The sequence below is a fragment of the Bombyx mori genome, chromosome 5 (genome assembly GCF_030269925.1).
Source record: "Bombyx mori chromosome 5, ASM3026992v2".
NCBI classification, from domain to species: domain Eukaryota; kingdom Metazoa; phylum Arthropoda; class Insecta; order Lepidoptera; family Bombycidae; genus Bombyx; species Bombyx mori.
Genome location: NC_085111.1, coordinates 10046086 through 10061517, shown reverse-complemented (window position 1 = coordinate 10061517; position 15432 = coordinate 10046086). Strand labels below are relative to the sequence as shown.

The following is a 15432-nucleotide window of genomic DNA, read 5'->3' as shown; positions in this document are numbered from 1 at the left end:
TTATATATCTCATTTGAAGTTGGTTAAAAAGCGTGATTTTGGTACCTTAAATAGCTCATTAACATTCTATTATTCAAAAATATTTTCATCTTCAACGTACATGAAGTCGCGGGTAAAATTTTGCGTTACCCCAAAGTGGCCCAAAGTAACTTCCACGCGGACGAAGTCACGGGCAAAAGCTAGTTATCAATATAGTCGAAGTCAGTTAAATATGTATTATTAAGCATAACTTAAAAACATCCGGTTAGATATTGGTAAAATTTAAATGGAACCACATAAAAATCATTAGATTTTAAATAAAAAAGTATCTTAACAGTTTAAAGTATCATTAAAATCGGTTCACCTAGCGAAACGTTTTGTGGTAGCGTTTACAGTTAAAAAATAATCTGAGAACATCCCCCTTATTTGAAATCGATTATAAGAGAAAACATTGGTAGCTGTTTTGCGACAATACAAAAAAAGATGAACTCAAGCAAAGTAACATTTCCAGAAGGATCCGCATAGAAATACTAATGAAGTCCACAAGCTCTTTTTTGAAGCAATATTCTATCTTGTACAGACTGGATAGAACTGCGATGCTTATTGACAAGAGTCAAGAATCAAAAGCAAGAGCCTTTGAACTTGATGGTGGACTTAGGACCACATGTCGACTAAAGATTGTGCCAAACAAGAACATCGACTAAAGTAAACAGCTGTTTACACTAAATTTTGACAACAAAAAATGTCAATCAACCTTTGTCATCCAACAAAGGTCACCTTGGGCAAGAACAAGATTTAAATTTTTTCAATCTGGATGAGAAGCGGTACGTAAAATTTAAATAAAAAGAACTTATATATTTACACAAATGTATATCGCTTAATCATAATAATACTTATTCCGCAGTGATTACATAATATTGAAAAACTAAAAACAATCTAAATTAGCTATTTATTATTGAGGACTACAATATTTTGATTACCACGATGGACGGGTCAGCTACTCAGAAATTTATTGGCCGCGGCTCTCATAAAGGCAAGGGGCTTGCTGTGTTTACTAGCGGTGGAGATTCTCAGGGAATGAATGCCGCTGTGCGATCAGTCGTGCGTATGGGCATATACTTAGGGTGTAAAGTATATTTTATTCGTGAAGGATACCAGGGCATGGTAGATGGAGGTGATAACATTGAAGAAGCGAACTGGTCTTCTGTTAGCTCTATAATTCACAAAGGAGGCACTATAATTGGATCAGCTAGGTGCATGGAGTTCATGTAAGTTGTAGTTTTACACGTTTATTGCTTGTTTTTTTTTCTTTCTTATATAAAGGGTTGTTTGTGTACCAAAATTGAAATTGAAATTTAGTATCGAAAATAGTGTACAATAAAATGTTTTCAATATATTTCAGTAAAAAAGAAGGTCGTCTCAAAGCCGCATATAACTTAGTGAGCCGTGGTATAACCAATCTTGTGGTTATTGGTGGTGATGGTTCGCTGACTGGTGCCAATTTGTTCCGACAAGAATGGTCTAGCCTTCTTGATGAATTGCTGGAGAACAACAAAATTACTAAAGATCAAAGGGAAAAATATAAATTTTTGCACATAGCTGGAATGGTAAATGGATATCATCAATTATTTTATAAATATAAAAATATGTAATTTTCTTTTATTAAAATAATATTTACTGTTATAATCAAGAATAGGCTTCTCTACCTTTAACATCATCTGTAAAGTCTAGTCGGTTGTTATCTTAATTAGTATTTTATGTTATTGTTTTAATTGGAATAATATTCTAGTTCTTTAAGATTATTGTGTAATCTAAGCCTAAACTTTTGCGCAATAAGAAATAGAGGCGAATATTGGGATTGTAGATTCCTACATTAAAAAAAAAAAAATTTTAAAGTTTTTTAAAAATTATTTTTAATACTACATTTGCTAATACAGCCTTAAAAGTCAGTGAATGTACAGGAACATCTTGGATAATACATCTTGTTAGGAAGTCTTGAAATTGGCATTGGTTCCCACATATTATTACATTTTGTGTACCATAATTTCCTATTGTATGAGTAATTATATAAAAGCAATATCATATCAGACATATGTTTTTAAATTCCAGGTTGGTTCAATTGACAATGATTTTTGTGGTACAGACATGACAATAGGTACTGATTCAGCCTTGCATAGAATCATTGAAGCTATTGATGCAATTGTAAGCACTGCTTATTCACATCAAAGAACATTTATTATGGAGGTCATGGGTCGCAACTGTGGGTAAGAATATACATTTATTAAAATTATTTTGATTAGTTTTAATCAAATATTGTGTCAAATGGTCAATCATAGAAATGTCTTAAAATAACAGATACAATATTAGATGTAAGGGAATGAATAGAGAGATCTGATATAGACATAAAATTAAGTTTAGAAAAACAAATCTACTATAATACAATAATTGAAAAAAAAAAAACTTGAACACAAATGAATGAATACTTGACTTTCTTTAATTTCAATGTATATCAATAGGAGATCCATGATATAAAGAACTAATGATCCAGATGCTGGTTTGACATGAGTGAATCCTCTCCTTCCTTTTTGAGACATCCTTTTCAGAAGCGACCACCTTTTCAAATGTTTAAGTTGATTTTATTTTGTTCTAACATTGTTCTGGATAGGCTATGAAAAGTTAAAATCGTGCAATATTATCGAATTTAAGACCATTATTCTAATTTGAATAACATACAATCAGTTGCCAAATTCAGGCAGAAGTGGTTGGGATAATACTTAAGTGATACAAGAGACAATCAAAAACCACTAGAAAAGAATCAATGAGCTTCCTATAAAGTGATGGATGTGCATGAATAACTATAGTGGCCTAGTGCCATATTTATTATTTCCAAAAAGAATTTCGTTCCACTTTTTCAATACAGAAGAGCAATTTCATTGGCTACGCGTACAGTACGCATCTAATACTAAACCAAAGAAAAAAGTACGAAAAAAACTGATAACTTGAACACAGTGCAAAAGGAAGTGGTCAATGCCTTTAGCAGCTGCAGTATTCTCATGCAAAGCCCATTGCATCTGAAGCTTAATAAGCCTCATAAAATAATAAATTAATATTGTTTTCTATTCATGTTAAAGTTGTGCGGTCTCTGTAGATGTTTCTTTACAATCAATATATTTAAAAAGTTAGCTGTAGCTATTTTGGTTCAAATGGATACATGCCAATTCAGAACAAATTTCAAGTTGTAATAAATTTTTGTTCATTTAGATATCTTGCTGTGGTTACAGCCTTGGCATCTGAAGCGGATTTTGTTTTCATTCCGGAAGCACCACCTTCAGTTGACTGGAAAGATAAACTTTGTGATAAGCTTGAACAGGCAAGGCCAAAAATAATTTCGCCCCTTTTGGGTTGGACCCTGAATCCTAAAGCATTGTCTTCATTTCATTCAGTAATTCTATTTCTCTTTTAGTTTTCTTGCAGTTTACACAGCCCTTTGTACAGATGCTACTTATAGCTTTATTAGCGAAGATCCAGCACCCTTCAATTGGAAAAAAAAACTGTGTGCAAAGCTAGTTGAGGCAAGATCATTATTCTTTTTTTATGTGGGAGCAAGATCACTTATTTCCATCTTCTTGAATTGGCAGATTCCATTTGAGAATACAACTTGTTTGTCCAAAGTCTAAATTGTTTGTCCAAAATTATTATGTTGCTTCTTCTATCAAGGGAGCTGTTTGCATGTTTCACTATTTGGGGGCACTGCTTGTTTTGCAGTTATTTGGCCCTTGTCGCTGCTCTGGCGAGCGAGGCAGACCAAGTATTTATACCTGAAGACCCTGTTCCCAATAATTGGGTTGAAAAACTTTGCAAAAGATTGCAACAGGTACGGTGGCTTGATGGACCAATAATGAGCTTTTCAATCTATAAAATATTTATATTATTTATTTAATAACGTCAACTAAACTAAAGGGTTATATTTATACCGCTAACAGGTTAAAGATCAATAATGTCAGTCTATAAGACGTAGAAAATCAATTACGGAGTGTAAGCATGAAATTAAAAAATGAGTTGAAGAGTTAAATTTGCATTCATCCATGAATATGATTCATAAAAGGTTTTTATCTTAATCGCATGTTATAATGATTAATCGTATACTTAATTAACAATTGGTCTACATCTGAAACATTATATACATGGACAACACACAGATCTTTGATGATGAAAAAACCATGCAAAAAGTGATGATTAATCACAACTGATGATTAATCAATGCTGTTAATGAAATTGTTAGATTTGTCCATGGAAGTAGAACAGAAACCATTGTAAACATTTGTTATCATTTTTATTCAATCATGAGGTAGTATTATATGTACCTAAAGTGCATTATGTAGCTAATGAAAAAAAACGAATACTTTTTTTTTGCTTATTAGGTGAATTGGCAATATTAGTAATAGTATGTTTTTGGTATGGTCTTCATTAAGCTTGTTACTTTGTCATTGAAGTCAAATTAAATAAAGCCACAATTGCCAGAAATCATTATCCCTATCTCTTTTACATGTACGTACTTTGGTCTATGGAATAAAACTTGACTGCGTTCCATTAAAACCAATACCGACTTGGTTCATTATTTTCATAACACATGTTTCTCATGATCTATTTTAAAACAATCACAATTAATATTTTGTGGATTAAAAGTTTTAAATTTATTGTCAGTAAACAATATTCTAAAAATAATGTTTACATTTTTGCGATAGGAGAGGCGTTCTGGTCAACGTTTGAATATTATCATTGTGGCCGAGGGTGCGATCGACCGCGAAGGTAAGCCTATCACCGCCGAGTTGGTGAAGAAGGTGGTGGTTGATAACCTGCAGCAGGATACCCGTATTACCGTGTTGGGTCACGTCCAACGAGGAGGATCTCCCTCCGCCTTCGACAGAATTTTGGTAAGACAAAAGTAGTAATGGATTGACAAAAAACAAAACACGTTGGATTCCAGATATCATAAGCTTTAGTTGTTTTTAGATAAAATGATTAATGCTTTTAATGCAGTAATGCGTTTCAGTTTGAAAGGTGGGGCAGCCGTTGTACTGTAAAAACTGACACTAGAATTCAGGTCTCAAGGTGGGTCGCGGCATTTACGTTGTTGATGTCTATGAGCTCCGGTATTCGCTTAACACCAGGTGGCCCGTCCACACGTATCTAAGCAATAAAAAAGTCTGAATTCCAATGTTTTTTTTTAAATTTAACAATTTTGAAGTAACATTCGAATAAAATAATAATAAAATTGATACTACTAACCTTGTTATTTTAGGCTACAACGAAGCAATAGACTTGAAAGTTTATTTTTAAACTAATTTAAACTGTGAGATACGCCTTTTATAATAAAATCAATGCTAAGAAGATATAATTTTTCGGTAGGCAGCGGCTTGGCTCTGCCCCTGGCATCGCTGAAGTCCATGGGCGACGGTAACCACTCACCATCAGGTGGGCCGTATGCTCGTCTGCCTACAAGGGCAATAAAATAAATTATAGACCACAAAAATATATATACAAGTCTGTAATTACAGGGATGTCGTATGGGAGCAGAGGCGGTTATGGCTTTAATGGAGGCCACCCCGGAAACCGAACCGTGTGTTGTTTCGCTCGACGGTAACCAAGCTGTTCGTTTGCCGTTAATGGAATGCGTTCGACGAACGAAAGCTGTCTCACAGGTAATTAAATTAATCATATTAGTTGTGATAATTTTTCTTGTAACAATATTCTTTATCTCGTAAATAACTAAGAATTAACTATGGATTGAAGACATGATTGGATGAAGGGGATATGCTACAAATTGTTAATTTTGAGAAAACGGGCAACTAACTTTTGTTACTTGTACTTTTTCTTCGTAAATAAATCCTTCATCACATGCAATTTCTAAAAGTAGCCTTTAAACCCGGAGCTTTAAGGTCTAATATGGTTTATAGGCACATAACACCTTCATTTAATGTAAAAACTAAAAAATCTTAAAAATTGTCATCAACCCCTTCATCCACTCATGTCTTCAATTATTACGACCTTTTTCCATTTTCTTGTAATAAAATAGTAACTTCTGTAATCTCATAGATAAAAGTATGGGTAAGATTTTATTACTATTTGTATTCGTTAATTTTTAGGCAATGGCTGATAAAAATTGGGACCTAGCTGTACAGCTCCGCGGTCGTAGTTTTGCACGTAATTTGGAGACATATAAGATGTTGACCCGTTTGAAGCCACCAAAGGGAGCGTTTGATGAATCCGGAAAACCTTCTGTATGTATACAAGAGTTTAATTTAAAAAATAAATTAATGTTTAATTTAAAAAATACGACACTTTAATCAGTCCGAAATGAGCAACAGAAACGATTGTAAATATCTTTTAGGTTCTTCAAGAACCGGTCACCTTCTTCTTGGAATTCATTGATTAAAGAGTTCTACGTGCAAACTAGCTCATAGACACAACCCACTGAGTTTCTCGCTGGATCTACTCAGTGAGTCGCGATTCCGATCCGGTGGTAGATTATGCGAAGCACTGCTCCAATTAGGGCCAGTGTTAGCAACTCTCTCAGATTGAGCCCTTGTGCTCACCTACCAGTCCATTACTAGCTGGAATAGCCCCCATTTTTCTCACTACCTATTGCCTGGTAATTTAAGGCGCTATTCTAGTTGTGAAACTATTCCTTGAGATGTGAGTGATTATGGTCGAACTTCGACAAATGGGCAAATGCAAATTTATCTAAAACAGCTATTAGTTCAAGATCCCAGGGCCCCAGACGTCACGTATTTTCTGACGAACGAAATGTGGCCGATTGCGTAGTGTTAGTATGTACTAAGAACGCATGCCTACCTGCTACCTTGCTTAGACGGCCAATTTTCAGGTATCAGGTACTCAAGGTACATAAAATCATTACCTACTTCACGTATTTTCTGAAAGGTGATTTTTACGTATATTTTAGGCAATATCCTTAAAAATAAGTCGCCAATACTCCCAGATACTTTCCTTCGGCCGAATTGCTTTGCAGACACTTTAAAGGGCCAATCATCCCCTAAATTCAATTTAATACCTCTGTGGGTAAGAGCGCGAGGGCATTATCCACGATCATGCGACTGAGTGAGACATGTATTAGGATATATTGACTTCTCTGTCTCTCTATCTCTCTTTAGGATAATATATTGACTTCTCTGTCTCTCTATCTCTCTCTTACAGTTGACTCATATCAATTAATTATTAATATTAAAAGAAAACCAGTTAAAAATTAAATAATCAGGTAAATAATTAATCAAATTATATATGGGAATTTGCCCTATTTTTATATATGTAATGTAATGATTTTTTTCCAATCGCAATCGGTCCAAATTTGTAGTTGCGATAAAAATATGTAATGGTTCAAATATTTTTATTATTTATTGTGAAATTTTACGTCCCCCCCCCCCACGCTACGCCACTGATTGTTCTAAACCACCGTCCTCAGCAAGTAATGTTACCGCAGGAAGGTTTGACGCTGGCCGTGATGCATGTGGGCGCGCCGGCGTGCGGCATGAATGCGGCCGTACGTTCGTTTGTACGGAATTGTATTTACCGAGGCGATACCGTCCTTGGCATTCACGACGGCATTGAAGGTTTCATTAACGGGAACATCGTCCAAATGGAATGGTAAGTGAATTGTGTAATTTATTATTATTATTGTAGAATAGAGATCGCAGCGCATAAAATAAAACTTCCACTATTTCAAAATCTTCTTTTATAATAATAATTAATAATTAACACTATTATTACGTCTTGCTCATTTTTCAACCGTCTTCACCATCTTCCAATTCTCTGTCATTCTCCTCTCCCTTTCTTTCCGACTTCTCTCACATCTTAACGCTCCGTTCCACGCTTTTTTCATACGTTTCGTTTTTACCAATCCTACATTATTGGTGTGGATGGGAGGACGAGCACTCGGGTCTACTGTCTACGAAGCGGCTTCGGGATCATAGGAACGGAACTCGAAGTCTCATTTCTTTGTTTATCCTGTATAGTTGTATTTTTTTTGTATAAATAATAATTCAAGAAGGTTTTACGCCAATGTTTTTTTATACTAAACAATTTTGACAAGAAAGAAAATATCGAGAAAATAGTTAGGTGATTCCTAATTGGCGTAATTTTTGGGAAAATAACTAGGGGAGATGGCAGCAGTACTTTTTTTTTCTTTTCTATTGCTTAGATGGGTGGACGAGCTCACAGCCCACCTGGTGTTAAGTGGTTACTGGAGCCCATAGACATCCACAACGTAAATGCGCCACCCACCTTGAGATATAAGTTCTAAGGTCTCAAGTATAGTTACAACGGCTGCCCCACCCTTCAAACCGAAACGCATTACTGCTTCACGGCAGGAATAGGCAGGGTGGTGGTACCCACCCGGGCGGACTCACAAGAGGTTCTACCACCAGTACTATGTAATATCCCTCAGGTCGGATGTAACGGGTTGGGTTGCTCAAGGAGGCGCTTTTCTTGGTACAAAGAGGACTTTGCCCGGCAATAGGAAGAGTGACATCGCTGCGCGGATAAAGCAGTTCAATATTCAAGGCTTACTCATCATCGGTGGTTTTGAGGTAGGCTTCGTTTATACATGTGAACTGTTTGTGTGAGCAGCCCTACAAACGGCGCTAAGTTTCCAACTTTTGTTATACCACCTGGTGCGGTTACTCGAGCCCATAGATACAAGGTAAATACATACAACGGCTGCCCCATGCTTCAAATCGGAATGCATTACTGCTTTACGGCAGAAATAGGCAGGGTGGTGGTACCCCTGCGCACTAAGAAACGTCCTACCACCAGTAAAAAACTCGACTGTTTGAATTATTTGAGATTGATATGAGAAATTGTCAAGATTCTTTCTTTGTCGATAAATGCCATTTTATCCCACAAGCTACGTTTTTTTTATTTTTATTTGAAAATTTCAGTAATTATTTTTTGTGTTTTATCGTCGATTATTACCGATATATATATCGAGGGGTGAATGTTATTTCGTTTAAGCGACATTTTTTCAACTTTACAGGAGAGTCAAATAAAGTTAAAAATTTGGAAAAATTATCATAACAACAAACTTCTTAAGCTATTCGAATAGAGCAAACTTAATTAAAGTTCAATATAAAACATCGAACTGTTGATGCTGATATCAAATTAAACGCACCTTTAATTAAAAAGATAAATGTCGCGTTAGCGAAATGTCACTTAAACTGCTTAAAAATTCTTGTGAAAAAAAAGTAATTGAATGTTCAAGGCCTACCAAGCTAGTTTGGAACTATACGAATCTCGCGCTGAATTCCCGGAGTTCTGCATTCCTCTGGTCGTCATCCCGTCCACGATAAGTAACAACGTGCCCGGGACGGATTTCTCTCTGGGAGCCGACACTGCGCTCAATGAAATAACTGAGATCTGCGATCGCATTCGTCAGTCGGCACAGGTACGTCGTGCAATCTATTAGAGAAAACATTTTAAAATCATCTGTTTTAATTATGTAATCGAATTTGTAAAATTGTAGTTCCTTTGCGGACGCATTGTGGATACTAGAATGGTTGAACCAAATAAAAACATAAAATGACAGTAAAATTGACTGATTTTATTAAAGAATAAAACTGAAATATTGTTTCGTACAAACTAAACTCAATTCACCCGATAAACAACGGAACCATTCAGAAATAAAAATAAAAAAGCCTTAAAACCTTTAATTTTATTTTAGACATAGTGAATGATGATAGTATTAGAAACTCCGGAATCAATATAATATTAAACTACCTTGCAGAGAAGCCAGTAAAACACCTAATAAATATTCAATCAATGACTTGTGATTTAACCCCAGTTTTTATTTAAAATTAAATTATAATCAAATTAATCGAAATATTATGTTAGAATATGTGCCCCTTATTTTAGTTATTTCTTGCGTTTCTCAATTTTTACGTAAGAACTTCAAATATTTTGGAAAAAAAAACTAATTTAGTGCTCTTTAAAAAATCATCAACTATAACCAAAAAAAGTCCGGTAGTATTACTTTAACTCTGGTTACTTCTAAATACATAAATTACTTTTGGAATGTAGTTTCGTTTACGTTATACATGAAACTTAAAGACGCCCAGCATATAATAATTTATTAATGAAAATGATGTCACAATTCCTTCAGCTGTTTCGGAAGTGTAATTAATTGATGATGATTGAAGAAATTTGTTAACCCATTGTTAATATTTTGACAGGGTACCAAGCGTCGTGTGTTCGTCATCGAAACCATGGGCGGTTACTGCGGTTACCTCGCTACCTTGGCTGGTATGTATCGAAAGCACATTTTACCGATAATTTAATAATTAAAAAGGGGGGGGGGGTGAAATCAAAACAACCTAGCACGCAGAGGGAGGTCATTGAAAAATTGGAACGATAAAATTTTTGAGCAACATTTTAACTAAAGTGCGCGCGGAACTGACTTTTTGGCGGGAACGCGAGGAGTGAAGTTGTGTGATTTGTTTTATTTTGTCTATTTAGTGTTTCTTCAGGTTTAAATGTGGAATAATGGTGGCTTATTAACTGTTTAATATCTGTGAAAGTGCACAAATGTGGGAAAATAAAACAAAGCCGCTGGACGTAACTTTTCGGAATCCTCCAAAAAGTCCACTGAAAAAATCTTAGTAAATGACCACCATTTTACTGAGATTATATTTCATCCCATATCATCTCATCTCATTTCATTTAATTTCATCCCAGTTGATTAATGTCTCAAATTAATCATCTTCATTTCATTTCACTCTATAATATCATTTTTCATAAAAATATGAAAATAAATTAAAATAAGACATGACTTAAAGTCTTAGTTACCAGGTCATAAAATCCCTTAAAAAAATGCGCGCGGAACTAGTTGGCCGCGCCTTAGGTGGCGACAGGAGTGAGGGGGCGGGTTACCTACTGCTCGTAACGCACATGAGATTAGACAGTGATGAAAAAATAAATGAATAAATGAAATAATAAATAAATAAAAACAAATGAACTCTTAGAAGTTTATATTGTACCTATCTAATTATATTGTAATTAATAGTAAAATAAACCAAAACCAAATTAAGTTTATGAAATTATTCTGACATATTTTAATGATATATGAAATTATTTCATTAATATACTATACTTATATGAAATTACTCTGACATATCCTCTGAAGCACTTGATCCTGAACTCTCTGAAGTTGATTCAGAATCATCTTGTAAGATTATAATGATTTCGTCCATCATAGTATCAAATCTCATATCAGTAATGACAGCAACACTCCCGCCTCTGAGTCCCACCGCTCACATAGCTAAGGCGCGGCCAACTAGTTCCGCGCGCACGATATTGTAATCTGCGAGTGTATAGTATTGTGTGAGCATTATGCGGCTTCAATGTAGTTTGCTAAGGTTTTAGTTATGAAGGAGTGATTCAGTCATACTTTGTGAGGCTTTGTGGACCGAGATTTACCACACAATCTTGAATCTTTATGACTTCGTCAGAGCCGAACTTGTTTGAATATACTTAATTCATTTTTATAGAGGATACGTCATCTAAACACCGTGTATTTTTAGGTTTCAATAAAGGCATTTCCCAGAAAATGGGCAGTAGGTTCTCCGAGCATTATGCCAACATACTGCGTTCGTCAATAGAATTGACTGATGGTAAAGCCTTTAAACAATACAATCATGATATCAACCTCATGTTTTATGAAAGGTGGGGGCATAAAAGTCGTGATGTCTATGGGCTCCGGGAACCAGCTTAAACCACATGGGCGATAAAAACTAATATGCAATGAACAATACGTTTTTAATCAAAACGAAATAGGTTTGGCCGGCGGTGCTGATGCCGCATACATTTACGAGGAGAAGTTCTCCATCAAGGATCTGCAACAGGACGTTTATCACATGGCGTCTAAAATGACCGGCGGCATTCAGCGCGGCCTCATCCTGCGCAATGAGAAAGCGAACGATAACTACAACACGGAGTTCATTTACCGACTGTACTCTGAAGAGGGCAAAGGACTGTTTACAGCTCGCATGAATGTGCTCGGTGAGATATATAAATTAATACTAAATCTTTATATTTTTAAGACTGCAATTATTTTTCGTGCATTTTTTTTTTCGACCTAATTACTAGTGGGCTCGGGAGGCTGTTCTGGTTTCACGGTAATTGAGCTCACGGGGCTCAGCTAGAAAAACTTTGTTTTTGTCTACCATAGCAAGAGCAGTGCTTCGCTGAGTGTACTAACGGATCGGAATCGCGAGCCACTGAGAACATCCTACGAGAAAAATCAGCGGGTAAATCGAGCAAGTCGGACGCCAGAGACAAATGCTATTGTGTGAGGTTCACTAATATCCATATTATGACAATGTTACTAGTGTAAACCGATCACGATCCACTGTACTTCAACAAAAACCTTCCCTGAAGTACCCACATTGTATATAAAGACTAAAATCGAAAGAAATATTCATATTTTTCTGCCATAAATATTTTTTAAGGCCCACCTGGTGTTAAGATATTACGGAAACCCATAAACATCATGATATAAATGTCTCCTTCCACCTCGAGACTGATGTCTCAGTTGTATGGTATCTATGACATCTGCCCCATATTTCAAAATACAACGGACTACTTTCGTGGCAGAAAATAAGCAGGATCGTAGTAACGTAGGAATACATTTCATTATTCCTTCTGTTTGTTACTGCGAAGCAAGGATTGCTTCTCATTTGAATATTGGGATTGAAATTTATATAAGAGAATGAATTGAAATTTATATATATATTGAGACTTGGAACTCAAGTCTTAGAGTCGATGATGGCATTTACGTTGTGATGTTTATTCGACTCGACTCGACTAAACTTTTAACAGCACGTAAGGCCTCTCTTCTACCAATCTAGTAAAATAACAAAAAAGCTACTCTGTTAATAGCAGACGAGTATATCACAAAATAATGTACTTGCATTTTATAAACAAAGTTTCTCGATTATCGTTCGGTCGATTCGTGTGATTTAAACACTAAATCTACTATAATCCCATTTTTATTAGTCTCCGTTTCCTATTTTTTTAAATTTAGATTAAAATTACTTTGCAGGTCACATGCAACAGGGCGGCTCTCCGACGCCATTTGATCGTAACATGGGTACTAAGATGGCGGCCAAATGTCTTCATTGGCTCGTTGAGAAAATTCAGGAAGGTCCCTCGAACTCTGCCGACTCTGCTTGTTTACTTGGTGTTGTTAAACGCCAGTACAAATTCACTCCACTCGAAGAACTCAAAACTCAAACTAATTTTGCGTAAGAATTAAAGTTTTCCGCTTAAATATTTTTTTTAAATATATTTTATTAGGAAATCTTTGTCACTCTCGTCTGTGCTACGTATACAAACTGTAAAGTGAATGTTTCAGTATCAGAAGCAAGAATAAACTAGTCTTAAATATTTTATTTATTTATTGCATACGAGATGACAATGCGTAAAGCATACCTTGGGATACCTGAGGTCTATATCTCAATATATTGTAACCTATTTATAAGTGTTATTTGAAATATATTGAATTTGTTTCCAGTCAAAGAATAGCAAAACAGCAATGGTGGATGAAACTGCGTCCATTGCTTCGTATCCTGGCGAAGCACGATTCTACATACGAAGAAGAAGGAATGTATATGACAGTTGAACAAGGAGAAATCGACTCTGAGAACGTTATTTAAACAGCATTTCGGTGCTTAAATTTGAGATTATTTATAAATATATATTAAATGTGATATTACGCATCACAGGTACGAATAAGTAGATTGATGAAATTCTTATCGAATAATGTTATATTCTATAACGTGCGACATTATATTTCTTATATCCCTCAAATAAATCATGCTACTTATATTTTTGTTAATATTGTGTACATACGCAAGTATTTATGGTTTGTAATAATCTATGTACTCTACTTGGTAGCTTGTACATCATGTCGTATCGTAATCATATACATTATAATTTCATATAAAATATATAGCAAAAATAAGGTGGATTTATGTTGAGGAAATGTATGGCAAATCGTTTAGCGAGTCGATTTTCTTAGAACGTTTGAAATTAATTTATCATAAAGATTGCATTTGTATATATATTTTTTTGTATCATGAATTTAGGCTTTAAACAAAAAGAAAGATAACGTCGACTCTAAAGTATTAAAAAAGTAAAATTATAATCCTAAGTATGATATTAACATGGACACAAATAGGTAAACAAAAGACAATGTTTCGAAAAATAAATTAATGTTTAATAGATGATTTAAGTTATGTATACATATTTTATTTAATTTTATTTAAGGTATTGTTTATTTAAAGCGTATGATGCTTTTCAGATGAAACAATTGTAATTGTTAGTTTTTAAATTGAATTCGTAGGAACTAGTTTTTATAGTTAAAATTGTAGCTTTAAAATGTTGAAAAGATGACAAACTATTTTTTGGCTTTGATCGTTCTTTTTGGTATGAAGATTAACGAAATCATTTTGCTGACGAGGATGTCAAAGACAGAGCGAAGTGGAAGAGTAAAGTAAGGAAAGCTGACCCCATCACCATGTGAGACAAATAGCTAGGAAGAGAGAGAGAGAGAGAGAGATTAACGCAATCATTTTTAACAACTATTATACGAAATCATGATTATAATATTGTACTACGGAGTTCCTTAACTTGCTTGAAACTTATTTTAGAAAATCCTTTATTGAACGATTTTTTTTATTAAATGATAATGATTAAGTTATGCATTTTACTTAGTTCCAGAAATATTAGTATGTACATTCCTGTTAAGCTCACACACACATTAATAGGAGATATTCTGTATGGATTTTATACTACGCCTGTGCCCCTGCGATACCATATAGATAAAGACTAGAATTGCAGCCTTAGACAAACAGAAAATCCACCGAACGAGACAAATGCAATTCTTGAAAAAAATCGTAATTATTCCATGAAGATGGCTGAAGGAGCTCGCGGTCCACATAATGTTAAGTAGTCACCGCATAGACGGGCGTCTTGTCAGTTAAGTTAAGACGACAAAATCGTTCGTGAATTATGAGTATGAAATAATTGAATTAAAAAAAATAACTACCGTGAATATATGAGAAACGTTTAAATTGGTTTCTTATATTGGTTTACATTTACGGAAGAAATTTATTTTATCAATGTCTTGAATTCAACTTAGACGTACATGCAAATTAACCATTTCGAATTAAGCCCCAGATTTTACAGAAATATGGAGGAACTTTGGTTTTCTCTGTTTTATACCGTGCGTCTACAAGGTGTGCAGGTTATATATAATCTTACTCTATGAGGTGTGCTCTAAGGAAGTCTATGAGTTTATCCAGTTATTTTCATTTGGCCAGCACAACACTTCATTGCTATTTCTAGGCATTGCATTCGTCTAGAGTGTGTTTTAGTTTATTACAT

At 34.8% G+C, this 15432-nt stretch overlaps 1 protein-coding gene across 4 annotated transcripts; it reads left to right on the top strand.

Annotated features, from left to right (window-relative positions):
* Positions 1-495: 495 nt before the first annotated feature.
* On the top strand, positions 496-14742 carry LOC101745490 (ATP-dependent 6-phosphofructokinase). Of its 4 annotated transcripts, XM_062668696.1 has the most exons (16): positions 496-803; positions 884-1247; positions 1382-1586; positions 2089-2243; positions 3241-3369; positions 3745-3853; positions 4725-4913; positions 5538-5681; positions 6126-6260; positions 7478-7641; positions 8441-8582; positions 9254-9436; positions 10221-10290; positions 11821-12045; positions 13088-13289; positions 13559-14742. In XM_062668696.1, exons 2-16 carry the CDS (start codon positions 964-966, stop codon positions 13698-13700), a joined length of 2478 nt encoding a protein of 825 aa, XP_062524680.1. In that variant the 5' UTR covers positions 496-803; positions 884-963; the 3' UTR covers positions 13701-14742. The 4 variants fall into 4 exon arrangements, 3 of the variants coding, with proteins under 3 accessions (XP_062524680.1, XP_012549268.2, XP_004930181.2); XR_002431138.3 differs by lacking the exons at positions 3241-3369; positions 13559-14742 and adding an exon at positions 12215-12334; XM_012693814.4 differs by lacking the exon at positions 3241-3369.
* Positions 14743-15432: the final 690 nt, after the last annotated feature.

Bases quoted from the DNA above. Each gene is read 5' to 3' on its own strand.
- LOC101745490 (XM_062668696.1), top strand. From the start codon at position 964: ATGGACGGGTCAGCTACTCAGAAATTTATTGGCCGCGGCTCTCATAAA. The intron at 1,248-1,381 runs GTAAGTTGTAGT...AATATATTTCAG, and splicing joins GCTAGGTGCATGGAGTTCAT to TAAAAAAGAAGGTCGTCTCA. The intron at 3,370-3,744 runs GCCCCTTTTGGG...CTTGTTTTGCAG, and splicing joins GCAAGGCCAAAAATAATTTC to TTATTTGGCCCTTGTCGCTG.